Source organism: Gymnodraco acuticeps, unplaced genomic scaffold (assembly GCF_902827175.1).
Source record: "Gymnodraco acuticeps unplaced genomic scaffold, fGymAcu1.1, whole genome shotgun sequence".
In the NCBI taxonomy this organism is placed as follows: Eukaryota; Metazoa; Chordata; class Actinopteri; order Perciformes; family Bathydraconidae; genus Gymnodraco; species Gymnodraco acuticeps.
The window spans coordinates 518-21,788 of record NW_022991992.1 but is presented as its reverse complement, the minus strand read 5'-3'; the positions used below and the strand labels follow the sequence as shown (position 1 = coordinate 21,788).

General features: G+C 41.6%; 1 protein-coding gene across 2 annotated transcripts; it reads right to left on the bottom strand.

Annotated features, from left to right (window-relative positions):
• Nucleotides 1-815: 815 nt before the first annotated feature.
• On the bottom strand, nucleotides 816-18,683 carry drd2l (dopamine receptor D2 like). 2 transcript variants are annotated; one of them, XM_034201128.1, is made up of 7 exons: nucleotides 18,245-18,683; nucleotides 15,976-16,085; nucleotides 7,281-7,417; nucleotides 4,751-4,971; nucleotides 3,880-3,963; nucleotides 2,479-2,905; nucleotides 816-1,912 (listed from the first exon to the last, which is right to left on the bottom strand). In XM_034201128.1, exons 1-7 carry the CDS (start codon nucleotides 18,602-18,604, stop codon nucleotides 1,716-1,718), a joined length of 1,536 nt encoding a protein of 511 aa, XP_034057019.1. In that variant the 5' UTR covers nucleotides 18,605-18,683; the 3' UTR covers nucleotides 816-1,715. The 2 variants fall into 2 exon arrangements, with proteins under 2 accessions (XP_034057019.1, XP_034057021.1); XM_034201130.1 differs by having other exon boundaries at nucleotides 2,479-2,833; nucleotides 18,245-18,682.
• Nucleotides 18,684-21,271: the final 2,588 nt, after the last annotated feature.

The following is a 21,271-nucleotide window of genomic DNA, read 5'->3' as shown; positions in this document are numbered from 1 at the left end:
CTTCAAATGTATACCGAGCATCTAAGGTAAGAAAACATTTGGGATGAATATAGTTAGCAAGGAAAACAAAATACTCAATAAAAGAAAAATGTTTATTCCTGTCAATGGTTTGTACAATACTTGCAAAACTTCTTCCTAAAGGTCCCATGTCATGGCCATTTCTACTGATCATATTTCCATTGTTGAGGTCTACTAGAATACATTTCAATTGTGCAATTTTCCAAAATCACATTGGTTTCTCATACAGCATCTCTGTATATGTGTATTCACCGGTATTCACTGTCTGTCCTAAACGGCTTGTTGGAGCTCCTGCCCCCCCTCCTTGTGAGCCCAGTGTGCTCTGATTGGTTGGGACGTTGCAAGGCTCGTTGCGAGGCTCGTTGCTGCGAGGAGCGGACAGGTTTCCGGGTCTGCGATACAGCGAGAACAAGCGAAACTCATCCTGAGCACACACAAACACTCACAGCCGAAGTAAAAACAATAAGTGTGGCTTGATATTGAGAAAGAAAAAGGTTTATAACGCTGTGAGAATGGGTCTGCAGAGAGCATTTCTCCGCCATCCCAACTCGTCTATTACCAGTGTTCAGGGAGCTCTATGCAAGTCAATGGGGACTCCCTGTTAGTTAGCCAAGGGATCCTGGTGTGTGAGGTTCTCCGCGGATTGGTCCATTTGGGCCAATCCGGTCATTTGTTGTTGATTTGGGTGTTCACACGTCACAGAACCCAGGAAGAAAACAATGGAAAATGAGAAATCTCCAACGAGATGTTCTGGGGCAGCATAGACAGGTATTTTCTGTGTTAGAGCTTTACTCGCTACAGGGTGTACTTTAAGGGTTTGTGACTCTGCAGACCGTTTACATGCAGGAAAACCTTCATAACACACAAGGGGACGGGTAATAACCAGAAAAGCATGACATGGGCCCTTTAACAAGTACATTAGTTATTTACAAGACCAAATGTTACATGTATGGAGAGACTCATTCAAAGAAAAAGGTCTTCACATTAAATTAGATAACAGCTCTCGTCTCTGTCTGCTGTTTTTGTATGGACACTTAATCACCAAATCAATATTTCTTTGTTGGTGTAACTTCTTTTTTTTTTTAAATATGTGGAAAATGATCAAGCCTCGGGTAATAAAAAAAAAAAAACGCTTGTAATGGTCGTAGTTTATTTTCTTTGCATCGACTTGTTCCAGTCCTCCGAGAAAGACGAGCACATGCAAGCAAATAACAAGATGCCTTTTGTTAAGATTACAAGAAAACACAGTGAAAGTCTGAAACAAATCAAGTATTGGAACGTCAGTCACGTCTCGGAGTCTTTGAGGCTGTGGGGGGATCAGTCCTCAGACTCTTCACATATTCAGACAATGTGTATTTCTACTTTTCCATAAATATCCCACGCTGTGTGTTCAGCTGTCTCTCACCTGACAGACACTCTCTTTTTATGAGCATGCTCTGCCGGTTTTTATTCCCCCCGTGCCATGTTTCTGTCCTTTTTCAGTCTTCTCTTACACATGTCTCGTCTGACTATCATTTCCCAGGAAGCTTGCTCATCAGTCGTCCAAATCATTGTGTCTCCCCCGCCCCTCCATGTGTATCAACACCGAGGACTCCTTCTTTCTGTCTCCTCGTCTTTCTCACCTCTGATCTCAAACCAAAGTCAGGCGTTTATGTTTTTTTTATCTTGACAGTTGGCTCTCCGCATCTCTCCAGCTCTCAGCAGTGCAGGATCTTGATGAAGGCTTTGCGAAACTCGATGTTGAAGGTGGTGTAGATGACGGGGTTGACGGCGCTGTTGAGGTATCCCAGCCAGGTGACGGCGCTGTACAGCGAGGGCGAGATACAGCAGCTCCTGCAGTGCGCCTTCAGCACGTGGGTCAGGAAGAACGGCAGCCAGCAGATGATGAACACGCCTGGGAAACCGAGACAGGAAGTGGAGTAAAGGAGGAACACATTTTACGGCGAAATATTGAATGAAAAATCCTGCTAACTACTGGATTTTCATTTCACAGAAAACCATGAAACAATTCATAAATACCTGTCTACCAAGTGCATGTTTGTGAGTATATATATTGCATGTATACGTTTTATGAAGACTAATGTACATAATAATGGTCTTATTGCACACACACACACACACACACACACACACACACACACACACACACACACACACACACACACACACACACACACACACACACACACACACACACACACACACACACACACACACACACACAACGAGTGTACTGAGTGTGTGTACAGCAGGGGTGAACCGTCAGAGAATACCCTGGAACACTCAGATAAAACAAACAAAAAATTGAATTGAATTATATAAATACAATTTAAATTAATAAATGAGAATCGTATCTGTGTTGTTGATTTGTAATATTACAGTGTTACGTTGATTTGTTTGTCTTTCTCGGTCCATGCACTACGCATTTCAGTGGTTTTGTTTTAGAACAAGAATGCTCACCTAGCACGATAGCGAGCATCTGCGTGGCCTTCCGCTCCTTCTGCTGGGACAGCCTCCCCCTCACCCTCTCCTTGGTGATCCCCCATTTATCTCTGCCTCTGCTGCGCTCCCTCCACCCCTCACGGCCCCTCATGCCGTCCTCCAGGGTGGGGGGTCGAGGCATGAGGGCCGATCGGGTCACGGTGGAGGGAAGGACCGGGGCGGGTCCGACTGAGATGGCCAGGGAGATCCTGGCCCGGCCCGAGTGGGAGGAGGTTTGGGGAGCGGGTGGAGGAGCCAGGCTCTGCTCTGTCTGAGGGAGGAACCGACCCGGCTCCACCTCCAGGGGGTGGACCATCGCCTCCTTCACCAGGGTCTGACACACAGAGAGGGAGGAGGGAGGGTGGTGAGGGAGGTAAGCATCGGGGGACGATAGAAGGTGTGGATGCTTGATAAAGATGGAACAAAGGAGATTGAATGGGACATTAGTCGATGTTAAAGGTCCCTATGATACTGTTTTTCATCAATATATGATAGGTCTCAGATATATACAAAATATGTCTCTGAAGTGTTTGGCTCCAAATACCAAACAGATCATTGCAGCATCCCAGAATCCCCTCTGTTTCAGCCCTGTTCCAAAAGTGCTGATTCTCTGTCTGTGACTTTAGATGAAAATAAGGGGCCACTCCCCTCTGAGAGATAATGGGTTAAAAATAATAATACATTTAATTTCAAAGTGCTTTTCCAGGTGCTCAAAGACGCTTTACAGTGGTTTGATAAAACATGATAAAATAGAATTTTAAAAAAAAGAAAATAAATAAATATTAAAACAGCAACACAACATAATTCACAAATTAAAAGCCAGTCTGAAGAGGTGTGTTTTGGTCAGTGTTTTGAAAGTGGGGGGGTCGGTGCAGTCTCTGATGTGTTGCGGAAGGGAGTTCCAGAAGGTGGGGGCAGCGATGGAGAAGGCTCTGTCCCCCCATGTTCGGAGCTTGGTTCGTGTGGGGATAGAGAGGAGGTTCGCTTCTGATGAACGAAGGCTGCGGGAAGGGGTGTGGTGGTGGATCAGGTCAAAAAAGAACACAATGGTGCTCTAGGAGGAGATTCAGGTGGGGGGGGTTACCTTGGTTGGTGATTGGCTAATGGTTACACAAGCCAAAAAATCTTTATGACATCATAAAGTGGCCAAAATCTGATCAGCTCATTTTCAGACAGGTTTATATAGAAATGGATCAGGACAAAAAGAGAGAATCTTTTTTCCTGAAACTTTCAGAATCTCTTTCCACAGAGGGGACACGTGTTGATGTAGAAGAGACATGAAAAAGTGGATTTTGCATAATAGGTGACCTTTAAAGGGAGAAGCAGGGATCAAGCAGAGCATCGCCAGAGTATGAAAACATCTGAAAAGCTGAGACTCACCACTTTCTTGCGCTGGGGGCCTGCGGTGTCCGACCTCAGGATCAGAGTGCACAACTTCACATCCTCTGGCTGAGTGCACTTGTTCTGAAAGAGAAGGAGGCAGAATATAAAATATATTCCTCAGAAAAGCCAAAATGTATGGTAGTGATACATGAACAAACCTTTATGATAAGAGTAGCTCAATTTAGTTTCAGCCTTCTAGTAAATTTAAGCAAAAGCATAAATGTTCGCATCTGTAATAAGCTTGAATCAGTGAATATAGTATAATATAAGATGCCGATATATTGATCATCTTCAAGTAGAATGTATGAAGCACATTCGTTGTTAAATGTTTGATTTTGTCCTTTTGTTTCTACTACTCAAATGATTGTGTTGGTTACTGACATTTAATATCTTTCACTGTGGAAATAACTCATATTTTAGTTTGATATTGGAGAAGACGCCCAAACAAAAACAAAAAACATAACATTTCAAACTGGATTTAAGAACTGCGTACAAAATAACACCGCAGACATCACGAAATCTGAATGGTGTTGAGAATTGAGTTGAAACATTTCCCTGTGTGTAAACATCATACATCTTCAACAAAGGGCTGAAAGAAGCTCATACAGAATATCTGATGGAGAGCGACAGAGGTTTTAAAATATGGATGACGGAAAAGCAAACAATTGATTCAAAGCAGGTTTGGAAACTTTTGAGTTGATATTTCTGCACCGGAGAGTTATGGACTTGTTTTGGTGGTACAATCGATGTTGGTGCAGACCGGTGGGTCAACTATCGATACCAATATTGGCTGGAAGAACACAACAAGTCTGTAAAATCTCATCATCCAAACTTTTTTTCCAGTGTACGTGCAGACTTGTGTCTCTACCTTCCTGTGCCGCTGACTGTCTCCGGCCTCAGCCCCCCCCCCCTGTGTGAGCAGGCCGTGTCTGCGCCGGGGTGCGGTGCGTCTGCCTCGTTTGCGCAGCACCACGCAGATCTGCACATACACCAGCAGCGTCACGATGAAGGGGACGTAGAAGGAGGCCACGGAGGAGTACACCACGAAGGCCGGGTCGGCAAAGCTGCACGAGGTGCCTTCTCTGCTGGCTAATGGAGGGAGGACAAAAGAGTGACATTTTTACGAAAACATATCATTATTTCACTTTTTTTTGTATGTATTGCCAAACTGAAGTTCTTTTATTGTTTCAATTCGGAATATGATAAAGTCATAGTTGAGTAATGAGAAACACACTTATTCCCTTTTTGCCCATCTCATGACATGACAATGGTTAACATACGAAAAGCTAATCAACATTAAATGACATTACATTGATGTGAACTACAGAAAAACACAACCCAAAAGCTGAGGTAATAGCAGTGGACAAAAAAGCTCTATTTAGAAACTTATTTGAGCTGTAAAACATATCAAACTTTATTCATATGCAGATGGAGTTGTCATGACATTCTGGATTTGCTAAGTTTTTGTTCACTGAAAGTAAGAGATCTTTGGGCAACATTTCCCTCCTGCTGTTTCTGATTCCAAAAGCAAACTGAGCCGCATACTTTACACCAGCATGGACGAGCAGTCCTTAAAACGCTAACAAAATATGGAAATGTAAACATCTGTAATTCCATTAAAAATAGTTATACTGCTAGAATCCGGACCGTGCGGTGGATTGTTTTCTCCACAACTGAAATTCTGTTTATTAGAGTGCATTTGCCATGTCATTAATTTAATACAAACATTATCAACACAATAAGTAACAATCAAACAGTAATCTATAGGCGACCTGTTACCGAGTTATATGTTTTAATAATACAGAATCTTGCTGTGTCTTCTTGACCCAGAACTGATAAAAGTGATTCTGTGAACCCTCACAAATGTTCAGCTTGTTCTCAAGTGAACTTCTTTCAGTGCGAGCACATTCAGAGTCTCTCCTCGCAGCTCAGGAAGATTACCTTCACTCTTGATCCTTTTGTGAACAACAAATGAATCGAGGATTGTGTATGCTACCGACGTCGCCTGTCATTCCCTCGATGAGAACAACACAGGGGGAAATCATTGAATGCTCTGTTTGTCTGTTCTTTTAGAAACTGTGGATATAAATCTGCTGACTCAGTGATGGTAGACTGTTGACTGAGCAGACGCATGGGATCATTTTTAACCATATCATCAAAGACTGCTCATCAAACTCAAGGACAGATGGATCGGGATAATGTAGGGTCTATTTGTGCATAAGGAAGTGTGTATGCTGCTCTTCTGAAAGTGAGTTAAATAACACCTCAGAGGACCATGAAGAAAACTGCAAAGTTAGGTAAACATCCTGTAAACAACAGCTGTTGACTAAACCATGAAAGACCACATCTCCAAAATTAAGATCAGCATATTTCCTTTTTGGGATTGTTGAATTGAAGGGACCTTTAAAGGGCCTGGCGGGGTGAAACTATCTAGTTTTACATAAGTGAAAATAAGGACATTTCCGCTATGCCACTCCGGGTTTCACCAAGCACTGAAGCTGGGGTCTAATAGAGCAGGTAGTATCCAAGTGCTTTGATAAAAGCTAGTCAACAACTGCTAATGAAAGGTGCTTCAGTGCTTCCTTTCATATCTTCTTTTTCGAGTATAGAGAGCATAGAGTACATCGGAGCATCCCAATGCCATCCCACAACTCCATGAGGTAGCAACATTTAAGAGAAGCACATCACTCACTATTCCCCCGCAGCTTTAGCCTGTGCCGTGGGGGCGGAGCTATCAACATCTAACTAAGTGGCTTGTCGCTGCAACCTTTATGTCTGTGCTAGATCATGGTGGTGTTGTTTATATGAATGCATCTTCTAAATGCCACCGGATACTGTCTACCACGGGGCACTGAGATCTATTACAAACCTTAAGCACCATTGTTTCTGGTATGCTCGACTAAACTATTGGCAAATCCTTATTTATTAGGCTATTCTTGGTCTTCTTTCACCTTATGTATGGATTTAAAACCTTCAGAAAAGTATGGGAACTTATTGGCTTTCCTCCGAGGACTTGTTTTTTACTAACTGTCCCAAAAGTCCACACTGGGCTGGGGAAAAGGGCGTTTAGTTACGCTGCTCCATTTGCTTGAAACCAGCTTCAATATGAGCTGAAACTCAGGGGGCTGGTCTCTCTTAACAGATTATAAGTGCTTCTTAATGACCGAGAAGCAGGCCGTTGTCTCGATGCACGAATATGACATCTCTGATTGTGACTATAAAATGTTCTGTTTTAGTTTTTAATTTGTTAGGGTTAGTAATTTGTTGTCTGTAACTGTGCTGCTGCCTATCTTGGCCTATCTCTTGTATAATCGTTCTTTTAATCTCAATGAGACTTCTCCTGGTTGAATAAATACATGGGTGTCGAGTTGAGGGCAGGCATCAGATGAAGCTGTTACCTGTGTTGTTTAGTCCAAACAGCAAGGGGCAGGAGATTGCAAAAGAGAGGAACCAAACCACACCAATCATCACCGCCACCCTCCTCCTGGAGCTGTATCTGGTGTTGTAGAGCATCGGCATGGCCACTGCTGTGTATCTGCAATCACACACAGATTGGAAAAGCAGACATATTAGCATGCCTCCCTCTCACTCAGTCACGGTGCCTGCATTTGAACTCCTTTTTCCATGGAGTGAACACACATCGATGCTTCTTTAGACTTTATTATCCCGTCGTCATGTTCACACATATTTTAAAGTAAACTCGAGCAGTTGAGAGAGAACGCAGACTAACCACTTTTCCCCTCAGATGCAAACTGTCATGGCCTGTTTCACTGCCACAAGTACACACACCTGCACTGTAAACAATTACCAGCATTTCACAACATTTAACAGTATTATTTTACAGTGACATATTGTAATCAAGGCCCCCTGTAATATCCCAACAAATACATGTAAAAAGGACTGTATCCTTGTGATTTCACAGCATTTAACTATTATTTCACAATAAAATACTGCAATCAAAATCCTCTGTAATATCACATCAAATGTTGTAATATCACAACAACATTGTAAAAATTGCAAGAATTTCACAGCATTTAAGAGTATCATATTACAGAGAAATATTGTAATCAAAAGCCCCTGTAATATCACAACAAAATATCTATAAAACAGTAGAATTGGATTTCACATTATTTAACTATTATTTCACAGTAAAGCACTGTACTCAAAATCATCTTAGCACAACCATGATAGACTGTATATAAAGAGCACAACTCATTACTGTAAAATTTGAATTGTGCACTATTGCACATGTGCAGAATAGACTATTCTAATCGGCGTGTGTCCTGGCAACCCTGTCTCCTAAAAATTACGTTCCCACAGAACTAAACTGCATTCTCAATTACGTTTAGCTAGAAATGTATTTTTACAACGATTCCAGGGATGCCTGACTTGAGTTTCTAGCACCAGGGAAAGTGGAAAAAGTGCCCCAAATCAGCGTCTTAATTTACCCAGGGCCTAGTGCTTGGCTTTCGGCATGAAAATTCAGGAAACTCCCCTGAGTATTTTATTACATATCTCAACTTTGGAGAGGAGTTGGGGGACAAACGACACATCAAATCACATCTCCACATCAAACCAAAGCTAACTAGAATACTCTTGTCTGCCTAGCATGCGGGAAAATTGGCGTGCTCTGTCACCACAAGAGCGAGAGTGAAAGCGGCATAATGGAAGGCTTTGTCCCGTTTTAAGCCGTAACGTTTGACATTCGGAGCAGCAGAGGGATGAATCTGCATGTACTCTTCGAGGCGATTCCAACGACACCAAGCTCAAAGCTGTCGGACCTTCCTTTGTGCCGTCTAGAGTACTGAGAGCCATGAAAACATGACCTTTAACCTTAGTTTGAGACTTGGTTGAAGGTCACCGCGGCCCCAAATTTTGCAAGCGGGTTCCACACAAGTGAAGCAACACACTCTCAAAGTCTCGAAGCGCCAAGCACCTTTTTTCAATTTTTTTCAATTTTCTCTCCCTCCCTCACCAAAGGGTGTCCAATCTTTAGCTCTAGACGGGATTTTGTGAGAGTTTGACATTAGATTGAAAAAAAAATGTCTGGGTGAGTTACGGTTCCCATATTTCATATTTCTTATCTGGGCCCTATTTAGAGGCCCCTGGTGAAAAAAGTATCTTTCCAGCCCTTTCCAAAGTCAGGTTATTAAAGATGAAAGATTATTCAACAAAACATTTCAATAACGTGCTTTAACCACTAGGTGTCCCTATCTACCAATTGGATCAAATATATAAGTCAGCCGAATTAGTGTTGATACTGAAAGGAGACGTATTGTGTGAAAAGAAATGGAATATGTTGTTTAATTGCTGATATATTTATATTTATTTTATTCTGCTGAGAAAGTTGAAGATCACGTGACATACACGCCAGAAAAAACGTCATTTCTGGATATTTGTCCACTGGTTTGCCTGTTAATCGTAGGTGTCACGTTTGAAGGGACGAAACGGAACGTCATCGCTCGAACGGCCAATCATATCGCGCATTGAGGAACCCAAAGCCTCCTAACAGAGATGCCTCGATCCTTTCGAAAATTCGCACGGAGGCAACAGTCAAGGTGAACATCTGTGAGTTTCTCCAAAGCGGTTACCATCGGTAAACAGCAAGTAAGTACTGCCCATAATGTGGATTAGTGGTGGATATTATGTGCTTTCGATTGTGAACGCCAGTGGAGTAGTGTCGTGTTGGTTTGTACATGGTAGCGAATAGATAGCTAGCGTTAGCTAGTAACATTAGCTTGATAGCAGCCATGTCCACCTTCAAGCAGGTGGCCTTAACGTTAGCCTAGCTAGTGCTAGCCAGCGCCGTATATGGCTATGGTAGATGGCTCTGGTGCTAGCCAGCCAACTGTTGCTGACTGTTCCATTTGTTGGCAGAAGGCTTATGCTGTATTCGAATGAAAGAGCGAACAATGAATACTTTAACCGGTAAGACTGGTATAATTGCCATTGGTATAAGCTAGTTAGCTTAGCATTGCTGCTAAGTTTGAATTCTGACGCCATGGTCTAACTAACTTACTAGTAGGTTAGCTGATGTTAGCTAGCTAATGAATGTTTCTTGTGCTTGGTGGTTTCATGACATTGTCTAATCAAATTAGACCTAATCTAAATCGGTGTCAAAGTTGGTAACGTTAGTTGCTCTTACAATGTTCTTAATGTATTCGTCACAGACCCTATTGCACATTGGTGTCACCACGTGTCATCACTAGGGCTGCAACACACGACTAATTTGATAATCGTTATTCGGATCGTTAAGGTTTTAACTGTACTACTCAGGGTTCGTACGGGTGCTTGAAATCCTTGAAAATGCTTGACATTTGACGTGGTGTTTTCAAGGTTAGGAAAGTGCTTGAATTTTGGAAATAGTGCTTGAAATTGAGATAAAGTGCTTGAAAATGTAAATGCTTTACTTTTACAATAAATTGCTGTCTGACTGAATAGTTCGCTTTTTAGATTAAAAGAAAAGAATTGCTTCGCTTCTACATAAAACTGCTCCGCTGCGGACTTCCCGCGCTATGCGCGCGACCTGCAAGTGTTTGTGTTACGTGTGACCTGGGCATTCTGATGAGAGTGATAGATGACAGTGTGCCAGGAGGTTGCAGTTTCAACGAGCGTTGGCTAGCAGAAGACAAATACAAGCCATGGCTAAGACGAGGGTCAAGCCCACGAGTAGCCTCCTACAAAGTATGCAAAAATAACGATGCGAGAGTCTGCGCTGACGAGCCACATGAAAGGTACGCCTTAGTAGAGCATTTTAGATTAGGCTAGCGTTGCATGTTACGTTTGTTTAAGCTAACGTTAGCAAGCTGAATAGCGATCTCGATTGAGGGATAATAATAATTGCAGGGGACAATCATTTCAGAGGAGCGTATCTATGTTAATATGTGCGTTACAGACGCCACCCTGTGGCGAGCAAAGTTTCAATCACTCAATACTTTCATCAACACTACTCTGGATGATAAAGGATTACCAAACTCTCTTGCCTCTTCACAATGTTTACAGATTCGCAATGTTTATAGGTTTGAAATGTTTATAGGTTATTGCAATGCGTAATGTTATTTCTCTGAAAACACAATTTTTTAAATCTTATTTTACTTCTATACTATTCTAGCCTAAATTAACTTCTACTTGTACCTGCATTTTGTACACTGTCCTGTTTTGCACTTGTCCTGTCTTGTCCCTGCACCCTGTCCAATGTTGTCTTTATGTCAGTACCTACCAGCAACACATTTCTAGTATGTTGTAAAACTACATGGCGAATAAACAGATCTTGTATCTTGCTCTAGGCCTACTGATTGCCTGCCTGGTGTTGACCGACGCGACGAGGTGTATTGCCTAAATCCAATCCACGGATTGCTTCCTAGTTGGAGGTAGGCCTAGTATGCAACACAGACCGTAGTTTATAGACTGTGCATAACTGCAGTCCCCAGCTCCAGTGCTTCCCTCCATGAAGTACTGAAGCTCAGACATTTGTTACCTGTGCAGCACACCTGAGATTAATCACTTCATCCAATACTGTTTGACAGTACATTTATGTGAGTTTACCTCTCTTGCTTCCCTGTGGTGGTTTTTTACTGCCTCTATTCCAGATTTGACATCCTCGTGATCCTGGTGTGCGTGCGCCATCCTCGAGGAAATTGCTAGTGACTGTTCGAGTGTTGTTGCAGCTAAGGTAGTTAACATTTCGATATGATTGTGACTGCTGTCTCGTCTAAATGGGATGCTCGACTACCTGACCTTGAACACCTTTACAACATGCTCATGTTCATAATCTGCATGCAAACTGAAAAATTTCTTTTGTTGGTTGCCTTTGTAATTTCTCCTTTCTCTGGTCTCCTTTTTTCTAGGTCATCAGAGAGGACAGACCATCCTGCATTTCTGTCAGAAACTGGACAACCCGAAGATCAGGGAATTTCTGGCCAGCTATGATCCAGAGGGTTCGGAGAAGGCTGCCTGCATCCTCCAGCTCCTTATGGTCTACTTTAAGGAGCCTACGGAGAAACTGATGCTCGAAGTTGATGTAAGTTTTTTAAAATTTATTTAAATATTTAAAATGCTAAACGAGTGATTACATTAGGGGCAACTGAAGCTCAGTTGGTAGAGCTGGTCGTTCATCGACCGTAGGGTTGGTGGTTCGAATCCTGGCTCTGACTGTCCGCATGTCGGAAGTGTCCTTGAGCAAGACACTTAACCCCCAAGTTGCTCCAAATGGGCCGAGCTGATCTGTGTTGAGCTGTAGTGCGCGGATTAGCTGTTGCCTTAGCATCACCCAGGCGGGGGCTACACATTGGTTTGCGGACGTCCATTTGTAAGCGCTTTGGGTGTCTTGAAAAACGCTATATAAATGCAAGTAATTATTATTATTAGACCATTTATTATGTTCTGATTTACCTCTGACCAATGAACGATCTTCATCCTTGCATAATGTTAAATCTATGCTATTGTGTGTTACTTTGTTACAGACCTGTGCCACTGCTGCTGATGTAGTGAATACTGCAGCACTCCCAAGCACCCCCTGCTTGATCATTCAAGGTAATGTAATGTTCAGGGTTGGGATTTTTCCTGTTTATACTGGATTTCCTGCTTTTCTGACCTGAATGGCTAGACTTCACTGCTGCTTTTATTCTAGTTATATAATTTCTCTTAGGACATCCCTGTTCTGCTCCACCATCGATGAGGTATAGGATACTGAATAGTTACTCTAAAGAGCTTAAGTGTTCCTTTGCATCAAGGGGAGAATCTGACTGAAGGCCTTCCATCTCTCCTGCACTCCATTCAAGTCTGTGAAACGACACTTACGATACTCTGACGCCATATGTTTCAGCGATTCGCGTTAGTTAAAATCTATAGCCTGTTTCAATGATTCAGGGGTCTGACGAGTTGACATGTTCTCGTTCTAGCTGGGCTCGTAACCATCTACCCATAGAGGAATGAGGTTAAACCGTCTATCCATAAAGGCAGAGGGAGGAGGGCTAGGGAGTTGCTTTGTCGTTCAGCCAGATTCTCCTATCTGCACAAACACCTTTGATGCTTTTACAGTGACTGTTAAGTAGCCTACCTCACTGATGGTGGAGTAGAAAAGTGCTGTCCACCTGGAGGGTTCTGTGTCATGTCCTTGCATGCTCTGCACTGTATATTTTCCTGCTTTTTGGTCCTTGGCCAATCATGAATGTTACTCGGATCTGGTATTGACATCTCCAGCTCAAGTATTATTTTTGATTGATTCTAGGAATGTACCTATCCACAATAACGCATGACGGGGTATCTGTTCATTTCAGGTGACACAATGAAGCCTTCTGGGTGGATGCTATCCATCGAGGGACAAGTGGTAATGGGCCCACACCCATTTTTTTTGCATGGGCTAGCTGCTTTATTCAGCAGCTACTATGTCTTCAACCTCAAATATCCCGTTGGATCATGCACACTGGAGTTCATCCAAAGGTATTGTAACACTCAAACACATGATCAATGTCATCAGTAAGACTTGTCATGCAAATTTGTGTTTCACTATCTTGCTATTAAGTCCATGCCTTTCTACAGAGGCTATAAAGTAGATTAAATGCTTTGAGTATGAAGCCTGGAACCAAATATGCGAATTGGGACCACACCATCACTTGATGTTGCTGGGCTAGCTTGTTAAAAAATTGACATCATGGTTTAATTCACAATATAGTATGGCTTCAAAATTCAGATAAGTAAGTAAACCTTATGTTAGAGGTACCTGAGGCACTCTGCTAGGCTACAAATAATGTTATTGTGAGAGGATGATCCAACAGGTTTGTACTAGTAACAGTCGGTGTGGGAAAAGACACAGGTGAACACCTTGATAAATGCTGCCTGCAATACATGAGTGTATTTAAAACTGAAACTTATCTTTGCTTATTAACAGATGCTTCTTGGGCATCAACCCGGAGAAAGGCTCCAAGGCAAAGAAGCGAAGCTCCATTAACCCTCACGTGAGCACCCTTCACCGGAAGCTGATAGACTTGGAATGGTCTGCATAGACTGCATGGTGTGCGGGGACAAGTTTAGTGGGAAGCATTACGGTCAGTTCACCTGCGAGGGATTATTTGTTTAAAGGATCCGTTAAGGGTTCATCTGTTTTTTATGGATAGTTGAGGTGAACTAGTTCATGTTCCTGTTTGTTTACTCTGTTGTTTATTTTGTCAATAAATATGCCAGTGGGCTTCCATTGATTTTACCTCATTTGTGCGTTTGGTGTGTTTTTAATTGTACAATAACATTACGTGCATTTTTATAGTGCAGCTCCAGTACTTCCAGGAGGAAGCTCACACTTTGGTTTCCTGTTAAACTTGGACAGGAAACCATTGTATGAGCTTCCTCCAGGAAGTACTGGAGCTGGGAATTACAGTTATGCACGTGTATCATTGTAAATTACTGGCTACTCCTGCAGTACTTTCACAGTACACATTGTAAATTCACAGTAAATTACTGGCTACTCCTGCAGTACTTTCACAATAGAAATGTAAAAGTACAGGCCCTTGTTGTAATTAATGTACAACAAAATGATGTAATTCCCCAGTAACATACTGTAATATCACAGTAATTGAAGCTGTGAAGTTACAGTATACAGTTGTACCTTTACAACAATGCATTGTAATATCATGGATGTGAAATTACAATACATTGCTGTGAAGACATTCACAGTAAATTGCTGTGAACCTTACTGTGAAAGTCATGCAACAAGTTGCCAGGTAATTATTGTGAATTCACGGTGGATATTTTTACAGTGTGCTAGCACGTCAAAATGAAGGAAGCGTCGTCTACTTTAAAGAGCAGGTTTGTGCAGTCTACTTAAGAGAACAGCTGTCTTTCTGAATAAGAGCAAAACACAGTTACCCAGGACTCTAAACATGAAACTAAGCTTTAAAATAGATGATTGTATCAGGAAGTCTGTAAATATGTTTTTGATGGGCCTGACGAGTTAAATCCCTTCAGCAGACTGTGTGAACTTGTTGAGATGCAAACATTTCTGGTGCAATATCAAACTGTTGCAGACTTACGTCCAAACTCAGAAGCTTCTTTTTGCAAGTTTCCAGCAGCAACGTTTTGCAGCTCGACAAAAACATGCCAGCATCTCCAAACATTTTTTTAATGACTTTTAATTTTTTAGTTGGTTTCTTCATGGTTGAATGCACTCGTTTTGGATAAAGGCGTCAGCTAAATGAAATGTCTGTATTAACCTCAGGCATCATTCTGATAGATTGGACCATTTAGAACCAGTTCTCTGCGCCCATCCCTACACACAGTCACATTCTCTTTCCCATTTCTGTCAAACCATACTGTATGAGAGCAATGAGAAATAATGACCTTATTTGGGTTTATGCTAATGACCTTCTGTCAGTCATGATTGGAGGACTCTGCATATACAAAAATCTCTTGTTCTGTTGTGGATGTAAGCACTCTCACATCAATGTTGTCAGCACTTTAACCTTGTAGTAGCTGTTTTAAATGAAATAGCTCGGGCAGGAAGCCGATACAACTTTGTAACTGCGGTGTATATTTCCCCGTTTACGGCTTTGAATAGAATCGAATCGTTTAATGTCATTATACATGTACAATGCAATTAGACGCTATCATCTGCTATTCCACCAAATGACTGGTCAATGGTCAATGTGTCATTTTGTAATTGGAGCGTCTGGTCACTTCCCATTAGGCGTACAAAGGTGAAACACCAAACCATCAAACACAGTCTCCTTGATCCACTCTAATGGCTGGACAGAGGACATAGTAAAAGACGCAGAGAAGCCTGTAGCTTCCTGCTGAAGGACAAACAGATGATGACAGGGTGTGAGGTGACTGTCCAGCTGCAGGAAAGATTTATTTCCAAAGTACTTTCTGTAGCCCAAACTGCACCTGAACTATCAAGGTTAGGGGAGAGTACACAGTTAAGAAATCACTTATTGATTCCCTGTCATCTTTGATGTTTCCGTTCTCATTCTGGATGGAATGAGAACGGCCTTTTTCTAAACAAAAAAAGAGAGATAGACGTCGAGAGTGTGGGTTTGTTAGACGTTCAATGAATAATAAAACTAATAGTAATATGAGAGTAAAGTTATTTGAAGGATCCACCTGTCGATGCTGATGGCACAGAGGTTGAGGATGCTGGCCGTGCACATCATGACGTCCAGCGTGAGCAGGATGTCGCAGTGGATGAGACTGAAGCGCCACTCTCCCACCACCTTCAACAAAACAGACATAAACTGATATAAAATACACTACTTTAACTTCAATAGTTTTCAGCCTGGATGTAATTCCTTTACTGGTTTTGCCCTTGTGGAGCACAGTTAATATTAACCAGGCTGAATCACTCACAGGTATTTCATATTTAATGATATTATTATATATTTCTTTACTTTAGGCCAGGGGTGTCAAACTCAAGGCCCGTGGGCCAAATCCGGCCCGTGACCTCATTTTATGTGGCCCACAAGAGCTTGCAAACAATATAGTACACAAAACAATTGGTGTAATTGTTGAATATTTGCTTTCAATTATTTGACTTCTGCTCTCAGACGTTATTAGTTATTACCAGAACTGATAATAATCCAATGCAGTGCCAATCATGTAATATACATTATTTAATATATATTATATAAATGTATATTTATAGTCTTAAAGTGACAACCGGCCCTTTGAGTGCAACCATAATGCTAATGTGGCCCGCGATGAAATTGAGTTTGACACCCCTGCTTTAGGCCATAATGAATTATTTATGAAGTGAGCCAATTTACCCAACACAAACTTTAAAGTTTTAATTTATCCCAACTTCACAATGGAAAGGTTATGTTTTTAGGGTTACGCTAAACTACACTGTTGCCCATAAAGATTGTATAGGAATAAAAAGAGGAATGTGTCTGTGTCTTATTCCAACTTAACGGGCAACAGGGTATATGTAGTAATTAGTATTTTGCCAATACATTTTCATTGTCTGTGAGAAATTGTCTGAAATTGTCCACCTTGCATATAAAGGCATTTTCTGTTTGTGAGAAATGTTTTTAATTCCTGTCACAGAAACAAATCATTATAATGAGGGCAGAAAGCAGCATTCTAATTGAGGGATTCAAATGTTTACAGACTGTTTATTATTAAGTTAAACTTTGTATGTGTTTGTGTAACGCCAAAATAAATGTCTGTGAGAAACTGTTTATAATTCTCTAGACCTAATTAGTCAATTAAAGTTTTATTTTTATTCTATCCTAGAGCCTAATTTAATCAGGGAATTATTCAGCAACGTTTTAATTTCACCGTTTGAGTCCTTTTTTGTTGGTGCAGTAATATCAAACATTTTCCAAAGCAATCTTCTAAAGCAGATGACTTTCTGCTCTCCTTTGTTTCGTAGGAGAGTTAACCAATTATCTCTGGGTTTTAGTCTGTTTGCCAGACGAAAAGAGAAATCTGAATACGTCCCCTCAGGCTCTGGGAAAATGTGAGTTGCACTGATGGTAGAAACTATAAAATCTGCATCAGGATCGGAGCATTGGAAGACGCAGCAGTTGAAGGCTCAGGGAAGATCGATGCTAATGATGACAGAAAGCTTTTGAAAATGTAATAGCAGAGTATAATTAAGTATATGGCAATGGGATCATATTCCACATTCATACTCCTCTTATTCCCACCTTCCCTCTTCCTGTGTGGTTTGTTACAGAGCTCTCAGTCGATTGACGGACAATTCATCTGGAACTATTTTGCTTTTTACAAGATTCTTTGTCTAATGTGATTAGAACTTAACATGTTTAGGTCATACACATTAATCACTTTCATGACATGGCCTTGTGATGGGCTTTTTCTACTATTCCCGAAGTATAGCACCTTTCAACACAAGGCAATTCAAAGTTCTTTACAACAGAAATGTCAGTCTGGATTGCAGCGGACCGGCAGGTTTCTGGTAGTTTGTTCACGATATTTGGAGCTTAATAACTGAACGCTGTCATGTTTGGATCTGACTCTGGGGACAGAAAGCAGACCCGTCCCAGAAGACCTGAGAGTTCTGGATGGTTCATAATGTAGCAGGAGATCAGAAATGTAAACTAATTGATTTTAAAGCTAAAACTAACACGTTTTGAAAGCTCTATAAGGACTCATCAATCAACTGAGAAAATAGAAAATGTATCTATAATGGACATAATTATAAATGCAGCCTTCATTCGTAACATAACCTTTGTTAAAGCTTCAATCTAAATGACGTTCCTTCAATTGTTCTCCATGTGTTGAAATCCACCCAATCCACAACATTTCTATCTACAGTTAGTTCCCACTGCCTCAAGCTGAGGGTGTATCAGAGGATCATTGATCATACAGACACACAATAAATCAATACCAGCACACAAAAGAGCGCACGCACCTCCAGGTAGACGCCCCAGGGCATGACCAGCGTGGCCAGCAGCATGTCGGACACGGCCAGCGAGACGATGAGGTAGTTGGTGGTGGTCTGCAGAGCGCGCTCCCGCGACACCGCCACGCACACCAGCACGTTCCCGAACACCACGCAGAAGATCAGGAGCACCAGCAGCACGGCGTAGAAGTTATAGGGAGGAGAGGAGGCCGACGGAGACATGGTGCAGTTAGACGACGACAGCGAGGAGGAAGTGGAGAAGGGAATGGGGGAGTATGAAGGGTCGTTGGTGATAAAGTGGGAGACATTGTGCGCAAAGGAAGAGAGAGGGAAGGAGGGAGGGGAGGTTGACTCGTTGAGGGAAGTCATGGTGTGGCTCCAGCGGACATGCTCAGGCTGAAAGATTGATGACACAAACAGAGGAGGAGAAACGTTATGACCCTTTGAGGAGCCCATCGATACAGCGCTTCACAATAGATCCAACTCAAATTGTGAATCTGACATCAAGAGAGATCTATTCAACATTTTAGTGGGGCCCCAATCACTTCAGAGAGAGAGAGAATTCCGCAGGGCACCTTACAAAGACATAAAAAATACTGCATATTGCCTATATATATATAAACAGTTTATGTTTCTGTGTCATCCCACATAGTGGCTCGTCAAAGAGGTAATGAAAGATGCACAAACATTTAGAAAAATATATGACCTTAAGGAAATCAAATGAGTGACTTTTTCTCTTCTCCCAGGCTCTCCAGGGTAAGTGGCTATTTGATATGTCTCTTGAACCGCCGATGGAAACTCCTAGACGAGAGAGTTCGGACACATAACAAGAATAAATGGGTCCCTAGAAAATAACCATCATGTACGGTGCAGTTGAGGGAAGAACAGTTTCAGACAGGCTGAGGGGAGAATGGCCGACGGAAATAATAGAGGTGGACGGGGAAAGTGGTGGTGGGGTCCGAGAGAGTGGTGAAAGATCGGGATGTTAGGAGACGGGCTGTGATGTCATCAAAGCGCCTCAATGCCCTCAGGCTACGGGAGTGACCCGACCTGACCTGATACGTTTCACACATTAAGCAGTGCGAGTGACGCTCTTTAAATCTTACAAACGCTATGGGATTGTTGTAAAAAGCTTTTACAGCTCTATACAAATGTTTCATTCACGCCGTATTAAATACATTTAAAAGCTAAAAGATCGTATTTATCATTTGAAAAGCTTTCAGTAAGTCGAAAACATGCACATATTGCCTTATTTTCAGAAATGCAGCTTGTTCTGCATGTAGACAGTACAACGACATGATGAAGACATGACTTTGGATCACAAAACATATTTTGCTCTCCCACCTGGAGCTGTTCTTTCTGTAGATACAACAAGAGCCTCTCATTAAGTGTTGCAGAATACCGCTCTGGCTGATCTCTGTGGAATTTAAAGGCACCCTGTGGTCCCAACTTGGTGTTTTCGACATTGGAGCTATAAAATATTTACACCACATAGATGGTGTTTCGTCAAAATCAAAACATATCCACAGAAAATATTAAATATTTACACAATTATTCACTGTAAAAAACACAATAGTTCTCTAGATCTCTACGTGGTCTTTTTAGCCACTTGTGCTGATGAGGTCATTTTAAGTAACTTAAATTCATTTATTTTTCTCAATAAAAACAGTTTTGAATACCGATTAAACCTCAAAGTAAAGCTTTTAAGAACAAACTAATGTTTTAAATAGGGTTTGCTATCTTGTAAACAAACAAAAGTGCATCTGAACGCATTGTTTGTGTCTCTAGATGAATAACAACAATTGTCCTAGTTGCCAGTCACAGTACTGCAACCTCCAACTCCCTGCGGCCCGGAAAATACTTCCATGATGTTTCCTTGCGAGCGGTCTTCACAGATTATAACTCATAACACGTTTCTGCCACCATGAGTTGATCACGCGTGAAACTAGGAGAAATGTAATTTGTTAGGCCCTGGAGCACTAAACAAACAGAATGGCACCCACTCTTAATAGCAATGCTCAATACCGTCACTGGGGGTCAAAAGTGTACCTTTCACCTGTGTCCTTTTATGAATCTATTCCAGTTTTCACTCATCGCTGCGGTTTTTTTCATTCATTCTTTATTCATTGACTGCTGTCTGCACACCATATTCTCCCTCTGGGTCATTAGAGACCAATCCTTTAATATACATAATAGAATCATTGGTTCAATTCAATTTGTGTTCTTTCGGGTGAGCTCAGGAAACAACAGTTCTCCTGACCAATAGAAAAGCAGAGTATTAATCCACATTTTGGAGGGACTTGGCAGCAGACATTTGGACCATCGAATATAGATTACTTTACATAAGGTGTTTGAAAACGTTTTTTTAAATATATTTTGAAACTATTTTTCTTGACCATGAAACTGTTCTATCCATAACTAACGTCAGATCCAAGGTCAGCCTCTGTTCTGCATAAAGGTCCAAACTACAGACATTTAACAGCGATGTTTGAAATGTAAAAGAACAGGAAGAGCGTGATACTCATACGAATGTTTCAAACTAAAATATAATTTTAGATCTATTCCGAAACAGATTTCTATAGAGAATTGTTTTTAATGAGAAATATGGCTCGCAGGGAACCACATTTATTCTCTCCTTTAGTTTGATCTAAAGCCAAAGAGTGAGGATGCTCTGCGAAGGAGTACAGCATCCTTCAGACAACCCGACCCTGGCTAAAATATATAGACCTATAAAAGAAAGCAGCATTTGTTGGTTTGCAATGTCGCCGCGTTTAGCTGATAAATATTGTTCACAGTAAGATAAGACACAGAAACAGCTTAGTCCAATGTGATTTATGAGATCATCTTCTGAAAAGGGTCAACTCCTGAATAAAACTCTCCATTAGTAACCAACTATTGAAGGCTCCGTGTTCCTGCAGAGGAGACATGAAGAGGATATACGAGTTCTTCCCCTCTCTTATCCCTCTATCTCGATGCTCCGACTCCAACAACCAGCATGCAAAAAGCTGAACGCAATATTTATCATTGACAAGAAGT

Bases quoted from the DNA above. Each gene is read 5' to 3' on its own strand.
- drd2l (XM_034201128.1), bottom strand. From the start codon at position 18,604: ATGACTTCCCTCAACGAGTCAACCTCCCCTCCCTCCTTCCCTCTCTCT. The intron at 7,418-15,975 runs GTGGATCCTTCA...GTGTGATTGCAG, and splicing joins TGTGCCATCAGCATCGACAG to ATACACAGCAGTGGCCATGC. The intron at 1,913-2,478 runs GTGAGCATTCTT...TCGGTTTCCCAG, and splicing joins GATGCTCGCTATCGTGCTAG to GCGTGTTCATCATCTGCTGG.